Source organism: Capsella rubella, unplaced genomic scaffold, assembly GCF_000375325.1.
Source record: "Capsella rubella cultivar Monte Gargano unplaced genomic scaffold, Caprub1_0 scaffold_7, whole genome shotgun sequence".
NCBI lineage: Eukaryota > Viridiplantae > Streptophyta > Magnoliopsida > Brassicales > Brassicaceae > Capsella > Capsella rubella.
The window spans coordinates 16,883,130-16,903,351 of NW_006238917.1; the positions used below are offsets into that span (position 1 = coordinate 16,883,130).

The 20,222-nt window shown below is 30.8% G+C and overlaps 5 protein-coding genes across 5 annotated transcripts; 2 read left to right on the plus strand and 3 right to left on the minus strand.

The window, feature by feature from the left end:
• Positions 1-3,484: 3,484 nt before the first annotated feature.
• Positions 3,485-6,548, plus strand: LOC17880458 (cytochrome P450 85A1). The gene is made up of 9 exons (XM_006283612.2): positions 3,485-3,745; positions 3,824-4,148; positions 4,414-4,563; positions 4,647-4,892; positions 4,974-5,060; positions 5,161-5,239; positions 5,522-5,628; positions 6,129-6,253; positions 6,361-6,548. The coding sequence occupies exons 1-9, from the start codon at positions 3,555-3,557 to the stop codon at positions 6,446-6,448; spliced, it is 1,398 nt and encodes a 465-aa protein (XP_006283674.2). The 5' UTR covers positions 3,485-3,554; the 3' UTR covers positions 6,449-6,548.
• A 166-nt stretch (positions 6,549-6,714) lies between these two features.
• Positions 6,715-7,627, minus strand: LOC17878449 (putative germin-like protein subfamily 1 member 12). Its single transcript, XM_006285536.2, has 2 exons — positions 7,436-7,627; positions 6,715-7,352 (listed from the first exon to the last, which is right to left on the minus strand). The coding sequence occupies exons 1-2, from the start codon at positions 7,563-7,565 to the stop codon at positions 6,835-6,837; spliced, it is 648 nt and encodes a 215-aa protein (XP_006285598.2). The 5' UTR covers positions 7,566-7,627; the 3' UTR covers positions 6,715-6,834.
• Positions 7,628-9,513: 1,886 nt separating this feature from the next.
• Positions 9,514-10,640, minus strand: LOC17880885 (germin-like protein subfamily 1 member 11). The gene is made up of 2 exons (XM_006284872.2): positions 10,427-10,640; positions 9,514-10,141 (listed from the first exon to the last, which is right to left on the minus strand). Exons 1-2 carry the CDS (start codon positions 10,638-10,640, stop codon positions 9,600-9,602), a joined length of 756 nt encoding a protein of 251 aa, XP_006284934.2. The 3' UTR covers positions 9,514-9,599.
• Positions 10,641-11,899: 1,259 nt separating this feature from the next.
• Positions 11,900-14,044, plus strand: LOC111829489. The gene is made up of 7 exons (XM_023778591.1): positions 11,900-12,051; positions 12,399-12,592; positions 12,647-12,829; positions 12,944-13,272; positions 13,378-13,632; positions 13,748-13,906; positions 14,009-14,044. The coding sequence occupies exons 1-7, from the start codon at positions 11,900-11,902 to the stop codon at positions 14,042-14,044; spliced, it is 1,308 nt and encodes a 435-aa protein (XP_023634359.1).
• Positions 14,045-14,098: 54 nt separating this feature from the next.
• LOC17880896 (germin-like protein subfamily 1 member 11) lies at positions 14,099-15,238 on the minus strand. Its single transcript, XM_006285244.2, has 2 exons — positions 15,058-15,238; positions 14,099-14,802 (listed from the first exon to the last, which is right to left on the minus strand). Exons 1-2 carry the CDS (start codon positions 15,185-15,187, stop codon positions 14,261-14,263), a joined length of 672 nt encoding a protein of 223 aa, XP_006285306.1. The 5' UTR covers positions 15,188-15,238; the 3' UTR covers positions 14,099-14,260.
• Between the last annotated feature and the right edge of the window lie 4,984 nt (positions 15,239-20,222).

Consider the following 20,222-nt stretch of genomic DNA (forward strand, 5'->3'; position numbering starts at 1 on the left):
CAAATATGAAAAATTATAAACTTTTATATGGTTGATAAGGTACATCAAGATCATAAGGTTTAAAAAGGTTCTAAACGGCGTTTATAAGGTTTTATAAGGTTTTTATAAGGTTTTTAAAAGGTTTACAAAGTTTTTATAAGGTTTTTAAATGATTTTGAAAAGGTTGTATAATCTATTTATGAAATATATATTTATAAATTTACACACATATAAAGATAATTTGTGTCTATAAATATAAGCTTATACATATTTTTTTGATAAATTTCAAATTTTATAGTGACTTTTTGATAAAATTAGAAAGAGGGGTATTTTAAAAAAGTGTTATTGGAAAAGGGGTATTTTTGAAATTCCCCATTTATTTATTATATCATACCAATTTGACATTTTATTTGTTTTCAATTAGATTAAATCATAAAATATAATCCATTTATTATTTAAAAATTGGTAATAAGTCGTTAAAATCATTTAAATGTGATATATCCACTTGTTATTTAGTTTTAATCTTAATACAAATTCTATATGTTTATAATCTCAAAATGTAGTTAATGATTTGATAAAACAATTATTTAATATTTGATAATAGTAATGATATGCAAATTCCCAATGGATGAAGATTTATTTTGTTAAGATTGTGTGAAATTATTAAGAAAATGAAGTTTAGAATAATCATAAGCTAACTGTTTGACCAAATAAAAAACCATTAACTAATTGAATTAATGATACATTTTATAGATTTCTTTTGTGCTTTAATTGCTAGATTGCTTTTTGAATATGAATATTTTTTATGTAAAAATAAGAAATTTATGTGATCTAAAATGTTTATTCGCATGATTTTAGCAAAAAAATATTTAATTATTGATTTGTTTAATTTTTATATATATTTAAAAATTATATATTTTTTTAAAATTTGATGATATGATCAGTTATGTATATATACTCTGTAGAATTTGATTAGTTGATTATTTCATATGCTAACATATTTTTTTTTATCTTTTTATTAATCTAAAAAAATGTTATCTTTGTTTTTTTAGATATATGATGATTTTGTTTTATTAGATTTCATCCTATATATATACTATTAATTTCGAAATTATATTAAAATATTAAATTAATATTAAATATTTTTATGTATATTCAAAATAGACATGTTTACATATATTTAATTTTGAAATTAATTGTCCATTTTTTATGGTAAAATATTATTATGATTTCCATAAATATAGATTATTTTTGTTTTTTTTTTTTTTTTGCTGTCAATAGTTCTGTTTGGCAACTGGAATATATTTCATGAAATTTTCTTTTTGAATTAGGGGGTGTTTGGCTTCAAGTTGTCCTTCCTAATTAATAGTATAGATGATTGAATAACATATAATTTTTGTTCGGATATCTAAATCCATTAAACTTCATGAACCATTAACCCCCCCCTAATAATGTTTTGAATTTCAATATCCAACATATTCTGTACTTTTAAAACTATTTCTTAACATACATTATTATAAAGACTTTTAGAATGATTATTTTAAATTTGTAATGTAGAATTTTTAATCATAAATATGTATTTACCATTGCGTCTGTTTATAGTAACTCTTTGAGTTATTGTCATACAATAGTTCATCCTTTTAAAATATGTTTGCTTTATCCCAACCATCGAAAAAAGCCTAACTATATACTTTCAAAAATCAGATAAAATTCAATGAGAGCAACACTTGTTATCGCTGCATAATCAAACATATGTGGCAATAACTTTTTTATTTTATTTTTTGTCATCAAATTTTTTTTTTTTTTGACATATGTGGCAATAACTATAGTCACAATTTAGTTCGTTAAATCAGGAAAGCACGAAAATCAGTGAAGCTGTAATAAAGCCCACAAGAGATGAAAGCACGAAAAGATAAAGAGAACGAAAGAGAGAGTCGCAGAGAGGTCAACAACTTCAGTGAATGTTGACACACACCAATAGTCACACCCACACGTGTGTTCAATCATCACACTTCATAAGTACATTTATTTATTTTATTTTAATACTCATTCCGTTTATATCTATATTATAAATTAAGTGTTGTTTTAAAATTTTAGTGAAAATTTAAAATTATAGTTTTATCTCCAGTTATTTAACATATTAACCAAGTAATATACTATAAAAAAATGTATGGATGGTTTCTTTTTTTTTTGGGTATTTTTTTTTTAAATATGGATGGTTGTCGAAGTTTACTATGAATTCAAAAAAAAAAAAATTCGCGATGCCAAAAACAAAAACCTTCATAAGATGGAAAAATTCGGTGATCGGTGGCGGAAGGAGTGTATAACCAATAGAATCAATACCCATGAATTTAAAATAAACCACCATTTTAGTTTTCATTTTTATCAAATAAGATTCGTTGTGGCTTTAAAATATTTCTATAGTCATATTTTGGTATATATCTCTATATCTAAAGCAATCATGTTTAAAAAAAATTTAATTTCCTATTTTGATTCACTGCCAAAAATACAGATTTGAGTGTCATTTCTGTGCACTGTTTTAAGCTTGAAAGTATTTCCTTGATTATAATAAAGTACCTTTCTCTAAGCACATAAAAACTAAGCTTTCTAAAATTTTAATTTCTACATGCAAAACATTTCATCAATGAAATTTACAGCTCATCAAAATAATATGCAGTTTAAAATCTAAAACTTTAGCCATAACCAATCTGTTATTTAGTAAACCAACTATTAAATCTCACTTATAAATTTTAACTATTAACTTTTAACTTTTAACTTTTAACACAATCTAATTACCTTTGTTTTGTTGATATTTAACTTTTCTTTTCTTTCATCTCGTCTTTTTTCTTCTTCTTTTTTAAATTTTAACTTTGAACTTTTTAACTTTTCACACAATCTAATTAACTTTGTTTTGTTGATATTTATTATTTTTTTTCTTTCATATGTCTTTTTTCTTCTTTTTTTGTGTGTGTTAGTGATGGTATTTTCCTTTCTTGTAAAATTATAATTTCTCAATTCTGTGTTTTTTTTTGCATTTCATAAGAATATTGTGATCCCATGCCTAATTAATTAGTAAAAAAATTGAGATACAAGAAATTTTATGGATTAATCATTATGTTTCATTAAACTCACTAATTAGTAAAACCAAAAATTTTGATCGTCGGCAATTTACAACAGTATTATGCTATGACACAGCGCAATACAAATGGCTTTGAAATATATTATGCTTTGAAGTAACTCTTTTGGTCACCATCATGTTTATTTTCATGCTAGGAGACAATAAAAGTGACAAATATGTAATGTTTTCCCAAATACTATCAGAACTCTTAAAAACAAAATATACACAGAGTTGGTATGCTTCTTTATTATTTTTCCTATGGTAAGTTCATTATCAATCTTCTTTTTTCTAATTCTCTGAACATGCTACACACTTGACTTTAGCTTTCTATATAAACACTCCCAAACACACCCTCCTAGTCTCAACTCAACCACATTCCCATAGCCATCTCTCTCTCTTTCTCTCACTCTATCCCTCCCTACTCTGTTTCAAAACAGAGCACACAGAACATAGTGAGATGGGAACAATGATGGTGATGATGGGTCTTCTTGTTATCCTCGTCTCTCTCTGTTCTGCTCTTCTCCGATGGAATCAGATGCGATATACCAAGAATGGTCTCCCTCCTGGAACCATGGGCTGGCCAATCTTTGGTGAAACCACCGAGTTCCTCAAACAAGGCCCTAACTTCATGAGAAACCAAAGACTCCGGTAATAAATAAAAAAACACATTCATATACTGAAATCAAGATTTTGTTTTTCCTCTTGTAACTAAGATAGACTCTACAGATATGGGAGTTTCTTCAAGTCTCATCTTCTTGGTTGTCCAACGTTAATCTCAATGGACTCAGAAGTAAACAGATACATTTTAAAGAACGAATCAAAAGGTTTGGTTCCTGGTTACCCACAATCTATGCTTGATATTCTTGGGACTTGTAACATGGCTGCGGTTCACGGTTCGAGCCACCGGCTTATGAGAGGCTCGCTTCTTTCTCTTATAAGCTCGACCATGATGAGAGATCACATCTTGCCTAAGGTCGATCACTTCATGAGAAGCTATCTTGGTCAGTGGAATGAGATTGAAGATATTGATATCCAAGATAAAACCAAACATGTATGTTTCTTTTTATCTTTCTCTATTTAATAACGTTTGGTATAATAATAAATTTTATAGTTTTATCAATTGATTCCTCTGTTACAGTTTCTGATAGGGACTGATAAACAAACTGATAATGTTATATGGATATGGGTACAATAGTTAATAACTGAGAATGTTTTGTCTTTCTTAATTATATCCGAGAATATTTGTCAGAATTTATTTATTTATTTTTTAAGATTATTTATTTATTATTATTTTTTTTTGGGTGGGTTTCTTGCAGATGGCATTTTTATCTTCACTGACACAAATAGCTGAAAATTTAAGAAAACCATTCGTTGAAGAGTTCAAAACTGAGTTCTTCAAGCTTGTTGTTGGAACTTTATCGGTTCCAATCGATCTCCCCGGCACGAATTATCGTTGCGGAATCCAAGTAAAATACTCGAATTCGACCTTAATAAAAATATATTAACGAGGAAAATAACATAAACTGAAGTTTTTTTGGTTTCTTTTCAGGCAAGAAAGAACATTGATAGGTTGCTGAGAGAGCTGATGCAAGAACGCAGAGATTCTGGAGAAACTTTCACAGATATGTTAGGTTACTTGATGAAGAAGGAAGATAACCGATACCCGTTAACCGATGAAGAAATAAGAGACCAAGTCGTCACGATTTTGTATTCGGGTTACGAAACTGTTTCAACGACTTCTATGATGGCTCTTAAGTACCTTCATGATCACCCTAAAGCTCTCCAAGAACTCAGAGTATGTAACCCTATGAGAAAAATAACATAACGTAAATTTACTATTCTCCGGTTTGGTTTATTTGATTTTTGGAAAATGCAGACAGAGCATATGGCTTTAAGGGAAAGAAAACGACCAGACGAACCACTCGGTCTTGAGGATGTGAAGTCAATGAAGTTCACTCGAGCTGTTAGTATCAAATATTAATGTTATTATTACTAGCAATAACTAGGCATTACTCGTTATCGTTTTGATTAATCATTACTAATTAATCTATATATTATTACAGGTTATTTTTGAGACATCAAGATTAGCAACGATCGTTAATGGGGTCCTAAGGAAAACTACTCGTGACTTGGAAATCAATGGTACCTATATACTTATATAAATTTTATAGTTTTATATTTTAGATTTATGAAAAAAAGTAGAGAAATAATGTGAGCATGTGGTGGACCTTAAGTATATCAATGATTTAGAGTGTATTATGAATACCAACCAAATCCAGCTATGAAAGCATCCTCTTTTGTGTGAGAGCCATCTTTGTGTACTTCACTTCCAATAATTTTGACAGAATATAAAAACCTTATTTTGTGTGTGTCTTTAATTGATTTTAGTATTCTGATCATGAATCTTTTTTTTAATAATTGAAGGTTATTTAATCCCTAAAGGATGGAGAATTTATGTGTACACGAGGGAGATTAACTATGATGCAAATCTTTATGAAGACCCATTGATCTTTAATCCATGGAGATGGATGGTAAGTATTTTAATTATGTCAAAATAATAACTAATTTTTTTTTTTTACAGTTTTATTTTTGTTTTAGTTTCTTTTTATATTATCAATGCAACCATATTACGATTTAACACTACAAATAAAACTTATTAACTCGAAAGAAAGTATTATAGCTAGTTTTAGTGAGGAAACAATCTTATGCAAAAACAAAAAAATATATATATACATGTATAAATATTATTTTGGAATTTGTTTTTTGAGTTTCTTTTTATATTAACAATGCACTATTTAAACTATGTTACGGTCTTCTTAACTAGAAAGAAAATAATACTATAAGTTTAGTGAGAAAACGATCTTATATTAGTGAAGTGTATAAACAAATTGATTATTTTTTTGAATATGTGTGAAATCTTTAAACGATACTTAATTTAAAATTTGAAGGACTAATAAATGTGGTTCTTGTGTTCCTATGTTTCTCTTCGATTTAAAAAGAGGGTTTTATTGATTTTTTTTTTTGAATGCAGAAGAAGAGCTTGGAGTCACAAAACTCATGCTTTGTGTTTGGTGGAGGTACAAGGCTTTGTCCTGGTAAGGAACTAGGGATTGTCGAGATCTCGAGCTTCCTCCATTACTTTGTTACAAGATACAAGTGAGTTCTTGATGATGATCTAGTTTTGTTTTTGTTTAAACTTTGAAGTAATTGTGGTTTGATTAATTTGAGATCAACTCTTTGTTATGAATTGATAATAATGGCAGATGGGAGGAAGTAGGAGGGGATGAATTATTGGTATTTCCAAGAGTTTTTGCACCAAAAGGCTTCCACCTTAAGATTTCACCCTACTAATTTTATAACATTTTTATATGTAAATAACCCCTAGAAAAATAATTATAGAAGAAGCATATGAAGACATAAGAAGATATTCTATATTCGTTTTGCTCTATATTTTGACCCATAATTTTTTTTTTCTCATTTAAGATTTTTGTGGTCATATGTACATAACCATAATAAGAAGCTTAATGTTATTAGATTTTTATTTGTCTATCTGAACTATTCCTTTGATAAGTCTCAACAACCTATGTTTTTGTGGGTAATAACATAAAATTATGATGAACGCATAATGACCAACATAATATAACGTTATTGATGAACGCATGATACATGAACATACAAAGGTAGGAAAAAAATGAAACCAATACATTAGAAGCACACTATCTTAATTCATCACTTCACTATCCAATTTTTTTCTGTAGATCCATGATTACTTTAGGATCCAACTGAAACGACTTTGCAAGGACATTAGGGTCTATTGGTGGACTAGACCAAAACAAGGTGTTACTAATTACTATCACACCAGGGTTTTGGCTGTTCAAAGCAGCCAATGCAACTGCTGGTTGCTTCCCGATGTTCACTTGGAAATGAATGAGTCCCTCTGGAAACACAAACACATCACCTTTGTTGAGCGTTTTGTTAAAAAGGCGATTATCCGGGGATGAGGAGAAAAATCCAACCAAAAGAGTGCCTTCTTGGACAAGCAAGATCTCGGTAGCTCGTGGATGCGTGTGAGGCGGGTTTTGTCCATTAACTCCATAATCAATACGAACAAGTGAGATTCCAAGAGTGTTTAACCCTGGAATCTGATCAACATTCACGGTTGTCACGTTAGAACCAACAGGACTAGATTCAGTACTTCTTGATTTGTCAAGTCCTGAGAGCTTCGGGTCCTTACAGAACTTTCCATTCACAAACACTGTAGAATATAATGACCAAATAAAAACATTATATAAGAATTAAGTGATCAGTAAAAGAAGAGCCTAAGAAAGATTTACATACGAGCATTTGATGGGTTATTGACACCGATACAAAAGTCTTGAAGGGGGCTTGGGTCCGAAGCAATGGCTAATGGAAGTGTTAAAGCCAAGAGAGATAGGATTGCAAGAGATGAGAGATTCTTCATGTTCATATTAAGTTAAGTGATTCTTTTGGACGTAAGAAATAGTTTGTAACATACTGCTGAACTCATTAATATCATATTTATATGATATTAAAAGGGAGATTTTTCCATCTTCAGTGACACTTTTTATACAAAATATATAGTTTCAAATAATGTAGACAAGAAAATTAATTAGAAATTTGGCTTTTAATTAATTGTTGAAGGAAAAACCAATACAAATTAAAAATTATATCCTAAACTAAAATAAAAGTACATCTTCCCTTAATTAAAAAGCAAAATGAGATCTGTTGAAATATATTAATTTAAAGAAAAGCGAAATGAGATATTTCAATATAGAGTGCTAGTTCATCTTTTTGTTTTTGATAATTAATTTGTAATTTATCACCATTTTTTTTCTTTTTAACTATCATTTGTCTTTAAATTATATATGAACCTATATTTGATTTATAATTAAAGTATGGTAAACTATACATTAATTTCACTATGGCCAAATATACATTTTAAAATATAAAGTTAGTTTTTATTTATTTGATAAAATAAAAATGAGCAAAGTATTTTCTCTATTTATAAGTAATGAAAAGTTTCTAATATTGATTGGGATCTCTGACCATGAAATTCTTGAAGTTTATGGAAGAATGCTAGCTATTATATCAGATACAAAAGGACATGTAATTAACTTAGAAATATGTTGTATGATAAATTGATAATCTACCTTTTCATTTAGTTAAGTCTGAAATAATTAAGAAATTTGTTAAACCGTGTTCCCTCAACGCACTATGTATATGGTTGTAATATATTAATCGGACTAAGTACAATAAGAAATTATAAGAAATGTTTTAATTTCAAATGAAAAAAGTGATCCAGTTGACGTTTGAATTGGCAAGTTTTGACAAGTTACAAAAAATATTTGTGATAATTTGATGATTATATTTCTCATCAACTTGTCATGAATTTAGACGTGCTGATTTTGATAATATTTCATTTGCACATGCATCTGAGTTTGACTCGACCATTGTCAATATGAAACTTTGTTGTTTGGTTTGATTGTTTCGTTAAGTGACTAAGCACGACCACATCAACTTACATGTATGTACTATGTACTATGCAGTATGCACTATCTATCTATGTTAACAAAATTTAATAAAATTCCTCTAGCTAGTGTATTATTTATTTATTTATTTATATTTTGTAAGTTATTGTCACATAAATTCCAATCGATTGAGATGTGTTTCATCCGTAACATATCGTAGGCTTGACTTCGATCTCATCATGCTCATCATTTTTTTTCTCTTTTTCTTTCCATACATATAAGTTTGAATATGAGAGAAAGTTACAAAAATAACATAAACCTGCTCTGCTGCTCAAAGCTAATATTTTTTTTTTGCTAAATTGTAAATATTTCGTGTTAATAATGAAAATGGTTTACGTTACAATTCAAGGAACTGAAACGTATATATATGGTTTCATGGCAAAAATGAATAAAAACATGAAAGTATAAGACGGTAATTAAACCAAATTTTCGGTCCATCTACTCAACCAAGCCAAAAAGCTTTGGGAACAAGATGAAACGATGACGTTTATGATGTCCTTCCCGGATGAGTTGCAAAAAGAGAAGGGCGAAGCAAATTGTAACACACCTTAATACGACCAGTGACTAGTTATAGAAACCTTTTGCATGAGGTCCGAGACTGAGCCGTCAACAGTAATACTCCAATCATCGATCACAAACTCAAAGCTAATATGTTTGTAACAAAACTTTCATACTAAATGAATTTTCATTTCATCGTAATCATGATTATCTTTTATTTTATATAACTATTCGATGAACATAACAATTTCTTTGTAAAAGAAAACTTTGTCACAAAAGAAATATTTATCGTAAATGTCAAGAGTGACGTTACATAATTTTTAGAAGAAAAAAAAAACATTGATTATTTAGAATTTGATCCACGTAAAAAGCAAGACATTATGTCATGACGATACAAGATCCTTATTTAGAAAGAAGTACATCAAATGAAAAAAAATCATCAAATTACAATATTATTATTTCTTGAACTTGCCCTGTAGATCCATGACAATCTTAGGATTCAACTGGAACGCCCTAGCAAGAATACTTGGGTTGATGGCTGGGTTAGACCCAAACACAGTGTTAGCAATAGTGATAACACCAGGGTTCTGGCTGCTTAGTGCTGCAAATGCAACCGCTGGTGAATGACCAACGTTTGCTTGGAAATGAATGAGTCCTTCTGGAAACACAAAGACATCACCAGCATAGAGTGTTTTAGTGATGAGACGGTTCTCAGGGTTTGATGTTACAAAACCAACTTGAAGTGTTCCTCCCGCGACCATCAAGATCTCGGTGGCACGTGGGTGGGTGTGAGGTGGGTTTTGTCCATTAACAGCATAGTCGATACGGACTATGGAGATTCCAAGGGTGTTTAGTCCTAGGAGGTTGTTAACATTGACGGCTGTAACGGTCGAACCAACAGGACTAGTTACAGGTCTTGGGACGTGAAGCCCTGAGAAGAAGAAGTCATCTTCTGTGACTAGCTTTGGGTCTTTGCAGAACTTCCCATTAACAAACACTGACATAGTTACCAAAAACAAAGAGAGTCGTTAAGAAATGAGAAAATGATATTTACATTCTTAGCAAAAAATAAAACAATACAAAAAAAACTAGTAAATAATTAGCGTCTTAGTATTTGTGGCTAAAGCATTGTAGCTTAAATAATCTGTGACTTTTTTTTGGCTAAATCGCCTTATAAGCATGAATATTAAGGCACATCGAACATAAAGGTGGCTATAGAGATTTTTTTACTAGTGAATGAGAGTAAATAAAGATTAGGAAGTAGTATTAATCATGTACGTACCACCATTTATGGAGCTGTTGGCGCTGACACAAAAGTCTTGAAGAGAGCTTGGATCAGAAGCAATGGCTAATGGAAGTGTTATAGCCAAGAGAGATAGAACTGCGAGAAATGAGAGAGTCTTTATCGCCATGTAAGAAAATTCTTTGAAGAGAGGTTTATGGTTTTTGTTTCTTGAATTAGATTGTAGTGAAGAGGTAAGAAACTTGTGAGACATTTAAACCTCAATATATAGATGAGTTTACGCGTTGAACTAGTCCATCATCATACACTTGCAAATCCAAGAAATTAGATAATGAATTTGATATTTTGAATTGGTTTAAGTATTGTATCTACATTTTCTTTTGAGTATCTACAATAGATAGTTTGTGGTATGATAAATTGATAATCTACCGTTTCAGGGAAGAATGCTAGCTATTATATCAGATACAAAAGGACATGTAATTAAGTTAGAAATATGTTGTATGATAAATTGATAATCTACCCTTTCATTTAGTTAAGTCTTAAAATTAAGAAGTTTGTTAAACCGTGTTCCCTCAACGCACCATGTATATGGTTGTAATATATTAATGATCGGACTAAATACAATAAGAAATTATAAGAGATGTCTTAATTTCAAATGAAAAAAGTGATCCAGTTGACGTTTGAAATGGCAAGTTTTGACAAGTTACACAACAATATTTGTGTTAATTAATTTGATGATTATATTTCTCATCAACTTGTCATGAATTTAGACGTGCTGATTTTGATAATATTTCATTTGCACATGCATCTGAGTTTGAGTCGACCATTGTCAATATGAAACTTTGTTGTTTGGTTTGATTGTTTCGTTAAATGAGTAAGCACGACCACATCAACTTACATGTATGTACTATGTACTATCTATCTATGTTAACAAAATTTAACAAAATTCCTCTAGCTAGTGTATTATTTGTTTATTTATATTTTGTAAGTAATTGTCACATAAATTCCAATCGATTGAGATGTATGTGTTTCACCCGTAACATCGTAGGCTTGACTTCGATCTCATGCTCATCATTTTTTTTTTCTCTTTTTCTTTCCATACATATAAGTTTGAAAATGAGAGAAAGTTACATAAATAACATAAACCTGCTCTGCTGCTCAAAGCTAATATGTTTGTAACAAAACTTTCATACTAAATGAATTTTCATTTCATCGTAATCATGATTATCAATATATTTGTAACTGGACTCTATATAACTATTCGATGGACATAAACAATATATTTGTAAAAGAAAACTTTGTCACAAAATAAATAGGGAAATTACTCATAATAACTTAGATAAGTTGGGATATTACTCTAATAACTTAGCTGAATTTGGGCTTACTAAAACAACACAGAATAGTTTGCCTTTTACTTGTAAACCATGGGTAGACCTTTAATCTACGATTGTGCCATTAAAAAAAAATCGTTTTTGAAAGCTGAGCGTTAAGGTGTTTGAAAGCTGAGCGTAAATGTTTTTGATTTTCAATTGGGAGAACACAATCGGTGGAGAAAACAATCGAAGGATTACGGTTTGGCTTAGTCGCTTGAAGAAGCTCACCGCTGGCTTAGTGACCGCCGGCATAGGCCGTGGGTTGGTTGCAAAGGAGTCAGAGGTTGAACAGTAAGTTACCGGCGGAGGTTCGGGTATCCCTTTATATAATATTTTATGTTGTATGGCGTCTAGTTGCAGAGGTTGAATTTCTTCTTTTAGCGAGTATTTCTGTTTATGGTAAATGAATTTGTTCCATGGTTTATTGAAGTGTTCTCTGTTCTAGAATCAAAGAATAGCATAGTTCTCTGTTCAAAGCATAGCATAGTTTGATGTTGTCTCTCTTATTGTATCTTTGTGTGTCGTTTTTCGATCTTTATGTAATTGTTTATGGCAAAGCAAATAGAGTTTTGGTGTTGGGCGAGTGTCTGTAATTGTTGAAGAGAAAAAGTGAATTTGTTATTTGATTTAATTTGCAGAGGGATGGAGGTGAAAGAGAGGAGGTATCCAAGGAGATTATATCCGGAAGGGAAGTCACCTATACAAAAAAGAAGCATGAATCATAAGTGTAGTTTGTCAAATTTCGGGATGATGAAGGATTATGTTGGTCATGAAGTTTATCTTGAAATAGCCAATAATTCTCAAGTTGGATTGTATCTGAAGCTTGCTGACAGTGACTACGTTTGGTGTTCGAAAACTGTTCACTAACTTCTCACCAATCAATTAGCAATAGGCTTGAAAACTGAGGTATGGTGCGTGCTTGAGGGAAATCCGTTGAGGTTCTCATTGAATGAATATGCAGAGATAACATGGATGAACTGTGATGAAATTGATCTCGGTGGTGAGTGTGTGGAGGAGCAGAGTGTGGAGGAGCAGAGTGAATTATGGGCTGCACTAGAACTGGATTCAGGTCTTGGACCAAACTAGAATGAGCTAGCAGCAGGGTTGAGAAAATGCAGAACATGGAGTGCTAAGTTGAGGATAATGATTGCAAGGGTATTTATTGTTCATGTTGGAGTACTAGGAATAGCAAAGAATAGTAGGATTTCCTATGAATATGCGAAGAAGGTGTTGAATGATGCTTCTTTTGAGAGTTCTCAATGGGGTAGGATAGGATTCAAGTCATTAGTGGAGTCCATAAAAACTGTCAGTTTTCAGAACGAATCATATACTCTCAATGGTTGTGTTCATGTTTTGCTTATATGGGCATATGAGAGTATTAAAGTGTTGGGATCAACTTATGGGAATCGAAGAGAGGTATCAAATATACTGTTTCTTAGTTGGAGAGGAGGGAGGCCTCAGAAAGAAGTTAAAGCTTTGTTAGCTGGGAACAAATTGATGAACAATGGAAAGGTAGTAGTACACTGTAAAATGGTGATCCCAAGCTTTAAATTTCTGAAATGATAAAGTTGAGTACAATAACCCTAATGAGAACATCTTTTTGATTTTCAAATGTAGCTTCAAGTGAAGCATCTAGTAGCAAAACCTCTTGAAGCGATATATCCAGAATGGTCCTCACAAAAATCAGTATACGGTGAAGGGGAAGGTGACAAACAGAAATTTGATAATCTATTATATGATATCATTCATGGATCAGTTGACGAAAGTCAATGGGATGATGTCAACAATAATCTGGTTTTACTAAAAAGAGAGAAGAGGGAAAGTGATGATGATTTTGTTGAGGCTATACCGTTTGCCAGTGGTAAGAAAAAAGTAAAAATATGCAAGAACTCCCATGAAACCAACGACCTTGGTCACTGTGGAGGATAGATATGCGAATGGTAGACTGCAATTGATGATTGAATAGTTGGGGCAAAAACTTGTACAGTTGGAGTCATCATTCTGTAATTCACTCGGCTTAATAGACATGACAATTGAAGGATTGTCGGGTCAAATAGAGACACTGGAGAGTGATGTGAAATTGTTAAAGAAAGTAGTTAGCAAAGACATGGATGAGGAGTCAAACATTGGTGATGCAAAAAATGAGGTATGTTGTCCTGAACTTGTTATAAGACTTATCTGTGTATTTATAACAGAAGTTAAAATGTTTGTATTATTAAAGATGAGAGTAAATTGGTTTTGTATGCAGACTTTTGGCAATGGTTATATGGGAGAGAATAGCTAGAATGCAGATGTGGGTAAGGGGCATGTACTATGCAATAAGTGTAGTGAAGGAATATTTATCGTAAATGTCAATAGTGACGTTACATAATATTTAGAAGAAAAAAAAACATGATTATTTAGAATTTGATCCACGTAAAAAGCAAGATGTCATGATACAAGATCCTTATTTAGACAGAAGTACATCAAATGAAAAAAAACCCATCAAATTACAATATTATTATTTCTTGAACTTGCCCTGTAGATCCATGACAATCCTAGGATCCAACTGGAACGCCCTTGCAAGAATACTTGGGTTGATGGCTGGGTTAGACCCAAACACAGTGTTAGCAATAGTGATAACACCAGGGTTCTGGCTGCTTAGTGCTGCAAATGCAACCGCTGGTGAATGACCAACGTTTGCTTGGAAATGAATGAGTCCTTCTGGAAACACAAAGACATCACCAACATAGAGTGTTTTAGTGATGAGACGGTTCTCAGGGTTTGATGTTACAAAACCAACTTGAAGTGTTCCTTCAGCAACAATCAAGATCTCGGTGGCACGTGGATGGGTGTGAGGTGGATTTTGTCCGTTAACAGCATAGTCGATACGAACAATAGAGATGCCAAGGGTGTTTAGTCCTAGGAGGTTGTTAACGTTGACGGCTGTAACGGTTGAACCAACAGGACTAGTTACAGGTCTTGGGAGGTGAAGCCCTGAGAAGAAGAAGTCATCTTCTGTGACTAGCTTTGGGTCTTTGCAGAACTTCCCGTTAACAAAAACTGAACATAGTTACCAAAAACAAAGAGAGTTGTTAAGAAATGAGAAAATGGTATTTACAATCTTAGCAAAAAAAAAACAATGTAAAAAATACTAGTAAATAATTCGCACTTTAATATTCGTGGTCTCTTTTTGGCTAAATCGCCTTATAACTACGAATATTAAGGCGTCTCGAACATAAAAGTGGCTGTAGAGATTTTTTTACTAGTGAACAAGAGTAAACAAATATTAGGAAGTAGTACTAATCATGTACGTACCACCATTTATGGAGCTGTTGGTGCTGACACAAAAGTCTTGAAGAGAGCTTGGATCAGAAGCAATGGCTAAAGGAAGTGTTATAGCCAAGAGAGATAGAACTGCGAGAATTGCGAGAGTCTTTATCGCCATGTAAGTAAGTTTTCGAAGAGAGGTTTATGGGTTTTTTTTTCTTGAATTAGATTGTAATGAAGAGGTAAGAAACTTGTGAGACATATAAACCTCAATATATAGATGAGTTTACGCGTTGAACTAGTCCATCATCATACACTTGCAAATCCAAGAAATTAGATAATGAATTTGATATTTTGAATTGGTTTAAGTATTGTATCTACATTTTCTTTCCTCTACGATAGTTTTGTTTGTGGTGGTATTATTTAAATTCCACAATATTAGAATATTCATGCTAAACTATGTATATATCTCCAACGAACCATGATGCACTTGAAGTTTGAAATGGCAAGTGTTAGCGATATATATATATATATATATATATATATATAGTTCAACAAATTATAATGTTTAAAGATTGAATTTGTTGAATGATTCTTCTCGCAATTTGTTAATCTTATATAGTTTTGTTTAATTTCTCTAGATAAGAAGACCTGACTGTATCAACCAATTGTATATATAATGCTTAGGTGAATCGGAGTAAAACCGAGTTATTTACTTTGACTTTCTTCTTTCTTGAATTTGTAAATAAAGATTCTTTTAAATATAATCTACTTAGCACGAATTAGGAGAAAAAAATGAGAAATGGATATAAAGATCATGCATGGAAATAATCATGATGCTAAAGGATATACCATATGCTAACTTCAAACATGATTTAATCATGACCACAATATGACAACAACATTACTTGTTGAGTGGTTTTAGACATCAACAAACTCAATTTGGTTTCTCTACTTAATGTTTCTTAAAAATTGGAAAATATGGAGGGAAGACCAAATGAGACAAATACATATGTCTCATCCTCAAGAATGACTGGTCACCGCAAATGATAAGTGTGATGTCCTCTAATTAAGTTTTAGTATTGTTGAATAAAAGAATTATTTAGAAAATTTATGTTTGAAGTTTAGAAAATTTCTTCCAAGATTAATCTTCTAGACCCGATCAACATTTGCAACTCGAGGGTTAATATATATTAGATAATACTCTTACCACGTTTGAGATGTTTTATGGACTCTATCTACGCTAATTATTTTTGCAAAAATTTACTAATGAATAATAAAATAGATGGTAAGTAAGTCTACGTTTAGGGTTTGGCGTTTGAGTATTAAGGTTAATTGCCATTCGATTTTTTATAGACTTTACGTAACTAATCTTGCAAAAATTAACTCATGAATAATAGATATAAGTAGCCATGTAACGGCTCTGACCACCATCTTTCGAGTGGGCCATATGTTCATTATCAGCCTATGAAACCACCTCTCTTAATAGGTTTTACGTCCTCTCACTAAGCCCGTAAGCCCATCATTATCTAACGGTCGGTTTGCTACGTTTAGAAGACTTAAATACTTGTTTACCGATCCTACAATTCACCACATGATCTTTCCCTGTGTTTTAGCCTCACTCACACAGTTCCAACAACCACTTCCCGGAAGGTCACCCATCGTCTGAATACTCCAGCATAAGCACGCTTAACTGTGGAGTTCTCTCAAGACCTTTGACCGAAAAGATAAGTGCACTTTGGTGACATAGGTGGCCAAATCAATTTATTTTAAACCTCTCCGCAATCGGAGTCTCACAAAAGCCTATGCTTAGGGTTTGGCGTTTGGGTGTTCAAGTCAATTCCGATTTGATGTTTCATAGACTCTATATGCAGCAAAATAATCTTGCCAAAATTAATTCATGAGTAATGAAATGGATGTAAGTAAGCCTATGTTTAGGGTTTGGCGTTTGGGTATTGATCAGGTCAATTCTGATTCAATGTTTCATGGACTCTATATCAGCGCCGACTAATCTTGCAAAAATAAATTCATGAGTAATGAAATGGATGTAAGTAAGCCTTTAGGGTTTGGTATTTGGGTATTGATAAGGTCAATTATGATTCAATGTTTCATGGACTCTATATTAGCGCCAACTAATCTTGCAAAAATTAATTCATGAGTAATGAAATGGATGTAAGTAAGCCTTTAGGGTTTGGTATTTGGGTATTGATGAAGTCAATTATGATTCAATGTTTCATGGACTCTATATTAGCGCCAACTAATCTTGCAAAAATTAATTCATGAGTAATGAAATGGTTGTAAGTAAGCCATTAGGGTTTGGCGTTTAGGTATTGAGGTTAATTCTGATTCGATAGTTTATGGACTTTATATGCGCCAACTAATCTTGCAAAATTTACTTTACTGAAATGGATGTAAATAAACCTATGTTTAGGGTTTGATGTTTGGGTATTCAAGTCAATTCCGATTCGATGTTTCATGGACTCTATCAGAGCCCATCATAAAATGGATATAAATAATTAGGCCTATGTTTAGGATTTGCGTTAGGGGTATTCAAATCAGTTCTGATTCGATTCTACTCAATTCTGTTTTTGATATTTAAGTTTAAGATCTATATAGGTACCATAAAAACTATGTACGGTTTCAGTAATTTCAATTCTCGAGTTAGATAATACATAAGGCATAAATTGATAATACACTAGATGACATTAGGTATTAGCTCGAAAGAGTCTGTCAATTCTCTCATGCATACGTTATTAAAACCATTAGAGATAGAGACAATTCATATACTTTTGGCAAATGTGGTTCCATAATTTGTTGTAACAAAAAATCGTAGCACGATCAATTAGTAACATAATTTAGTGGTCGAATATACATTAATCACACAATATACTACCTGGTAGACTTTAATACTTTTGGATAATTTACTAATTTTGTTTAAGAAAAACTCCATAAAAAATAGAATCATTTTCATGAATTTCCAAAATGACATCTAATATACGAATATATCTTTTTTTTCTCGGCATATACGAATATAACTTTTACATACATTGTTGACGAAAATATATACATATATATTTTCCACAAAAAAATAATATATTTTCCAAACATGAATATTAATTTATTAATAGTTTGATCAAGGTAAAAGCAATGTGAACATCTATACTACTAAAAGGGGAGCACTTTTTGTAAGTGTTGCCAAACAGAATTAAAAATAAGAAATGAAATAAAATATAATCTCAACCATGTAGCCAAACAGAATTAAAGACAGCAAAAAAAATAATAATAATAATAATAATAACAATCTATATTATGGAAATAATATAGATTTGGTTACCATAAAATTAGACAACTAAATTCGAAATTAAAAATATTCATCTAAATTATATATTTTTATGATATTTTTAAAAACAGTAATTTATGTTTATAAAATTTAATAAAAATTTATCATATGTTTTAGAAAATGATATTTTAGGAAAAATAAAAAGAAAAAGAAATATGTAATCTTAAAAAATAATTACATTTTATGTAAACTTACAAGTTATATAATCTTAAAAACTAATTGAATTTTACGTAAACCCAAATTTGTAGTCAAATACCCTTAAAATACATATATCCAATATTGTTTTTAAGAAATTCGGATTTTTAAATTGTCAAAATCTTCTGTTTAGATCTTCCCAACTAATTTTCTGCAGGTTATTTTTAAAAAATAATCAATATAACTAAAATCTTTTTAAAAAAATCTTAATCTTCAATAATTAGAACATATTATATAACAGCTCAATCAATAAAATACTAACTATATTTGAGTTCGTTTAAATATTTAGCAATATAAAACTTCAGAATATGAATCTTATATACAAGTTTAAATGTACTAACCATAATTTGAATTGTTTATATAAAAATTAATTAATTATGTCTACTTATCAAATGTGCACACAATAATAATTATCATCACCTAAAATATAGATATCTATACTATTAAAGCTGAAGTACACAATGAATTTACACTATAGTTTCAAAATGAAATTTTTATCAATTCTAAATGGGTAAACACGCGGATCTAACTAAATAATCGGATATGTTAATCGGGTTTAAAATTTTTAATCACATCCGTTTATCACAGAAATGAATAACACGCGGATCTAACTAATCATTCGGATCTATTACTCGGGTTTAATATGTTTAATCACATTCGTTAATTATTATGCTTTAATCTCATTCGTTCATTGTTTATACGACAATTAGCATAAGATACAATTAACATGAAATCCCATCCGTTAATTTACAAGTTTTAATCTCATTCGTTCATTGTTTATACGAATGAGAAAAATAAGATACAATTAATATTAAATCACATCCGTTAATTCACAAGTTTTAATCTCATTTGTTCATTGTTTATACGAATCAGAAAAATAAGATACAATTAACATGAAATCACATCCCTTAATTAACAACTTTTAATCTCATTCGTATATTGTTTATACGAATCAGAAAAATAAGATACAATTAACATGAAATCACATCCCTTAATTAACAACTTTTAATCTCATTCGTATATTGTTTATACGAATGAGAAAAACAATGAGCAATTAACATGAAATCACATCCGTTAATTCACAAGTTTTAATCTCATTCGTTCATTCTTAGCATTAATTAAATAGCTTGATCCGCAAGCTCAATGTCCTCAAATTGCGTTCAATAACTTCAATTTGCGTTGTTTATTCGGAAATTTTTATATTTGAAATCTAATAACATCTTACCTAAATTACAAATTATAATTTATCATCATCCCATCAAGTTAGGTAACTATAGTCATCAAATATTACCTAAAATATTGGAGAATTGATCTTAGCCCTTAGTTTCTACTAAACAAATCACAATCGTTAATTTCAAAAAAATGATTAGATATTCTAACCACAATCATCCTCGAATGAATATTGCTTCTAGAGTATATTCTGCTAATTATACTCTCAAAATAATTAAAATTACCATAATGCAAGTAATTTCCATTTAAAAAACTAATAATTTACAACTCTATAAATTTGTTTCTACGATTACTTTTCAATCATATTCTTCTCCCAACCTAAAAAACCCTACTCGGCAAAAATGTCTATGGCTCTTCCCCTCTCATTCACACCACTCAAAGATTTGAAACCTTACAAAAACTCATGGCGTATTGAAGTCAAAATTCTTCATAGTTGGAGAATGTTTTC

Coding starts and splice junctions, on each gene's coding strand:
- LOC17880885 (XM_006284872.2), bottom strand. CDS start 10,640: ATGTCTCACAAGTTTCTTACCTCTTCACTACAATCTAATTCAAGAAAC. Junction 10,142..10,426: donor CAACAGCTCCATAAATGGTG/GTACGTACATGA, acceptor TAACTATGTCAG/TGTTTGTTAATGGGAAGTTC.
- LOC111829489 (XM_023778591.1), top strand. CDS start 11,900: ATGTTTTTGATTTTCAATTGGGAGAACACAATCGGTGGAGAAAACAAT. Junction 13,633..13,747: donor TTGCCAGTGGTAAGAAAAAA/GTAAAAATATGC, acceptor AAACTTGTACAG/TTGGAGTCATCATTCTGTAA. Junction 13,907..14,008: donor TTGGTGATGCAAAAAATGAG/GTATGTTGTCCT, acceptor TTTTGTATGCAG/ACTTTTGGCAATGGTTATAT.
- LOC17878449 (XM_006285536.2), bottom strand. CDS start 7,565: ATGAACATGAAGAATCTCTCATCTCTTGCAATCCTATCTCTCTTGGCT. Junction 7,353..7,435: donor CAATAACCCATCAAATGCTC/GTATGTAAATCT, acceptor TATATTCTACAG/TGTTTGTGAATGGAAAGTTC.
- LOC17880458 (XM_006283612.2), top strand. CDS start 3,555: ATGGGAACAATGATGGTGATGATGGGTCTTCTTGTTATCCTCGTCTCT. Junction 3,746..3,823: donor ATGAGAAACCAAAGACTCCG/GTAATAAATAAA, acceptor TAGACTCTACAG/ATATGGGAGTTTCTTCAAGT. Junction 5,061..5,160: donor CAATGAAGTTCACTCGAGCT/GTTAGTATCAAA, acceptor ATATTATTACAG/GTTATTTTTGAGACATCAAG.
- LOC17880896 (XM_006285244.2), bottom strand. CDS start 15,187: ATGGCGATAAAGACTCTCGCAATTCTCGCAGTTCTATCTCTCTTGGCT. Junction 14,803..15,057: donor CAACAGCTCCATAAATGGTG/GTACGTACATGA, acceptor AACTATGTTCAG/TTTTTGTTAACGGGAAGTTC.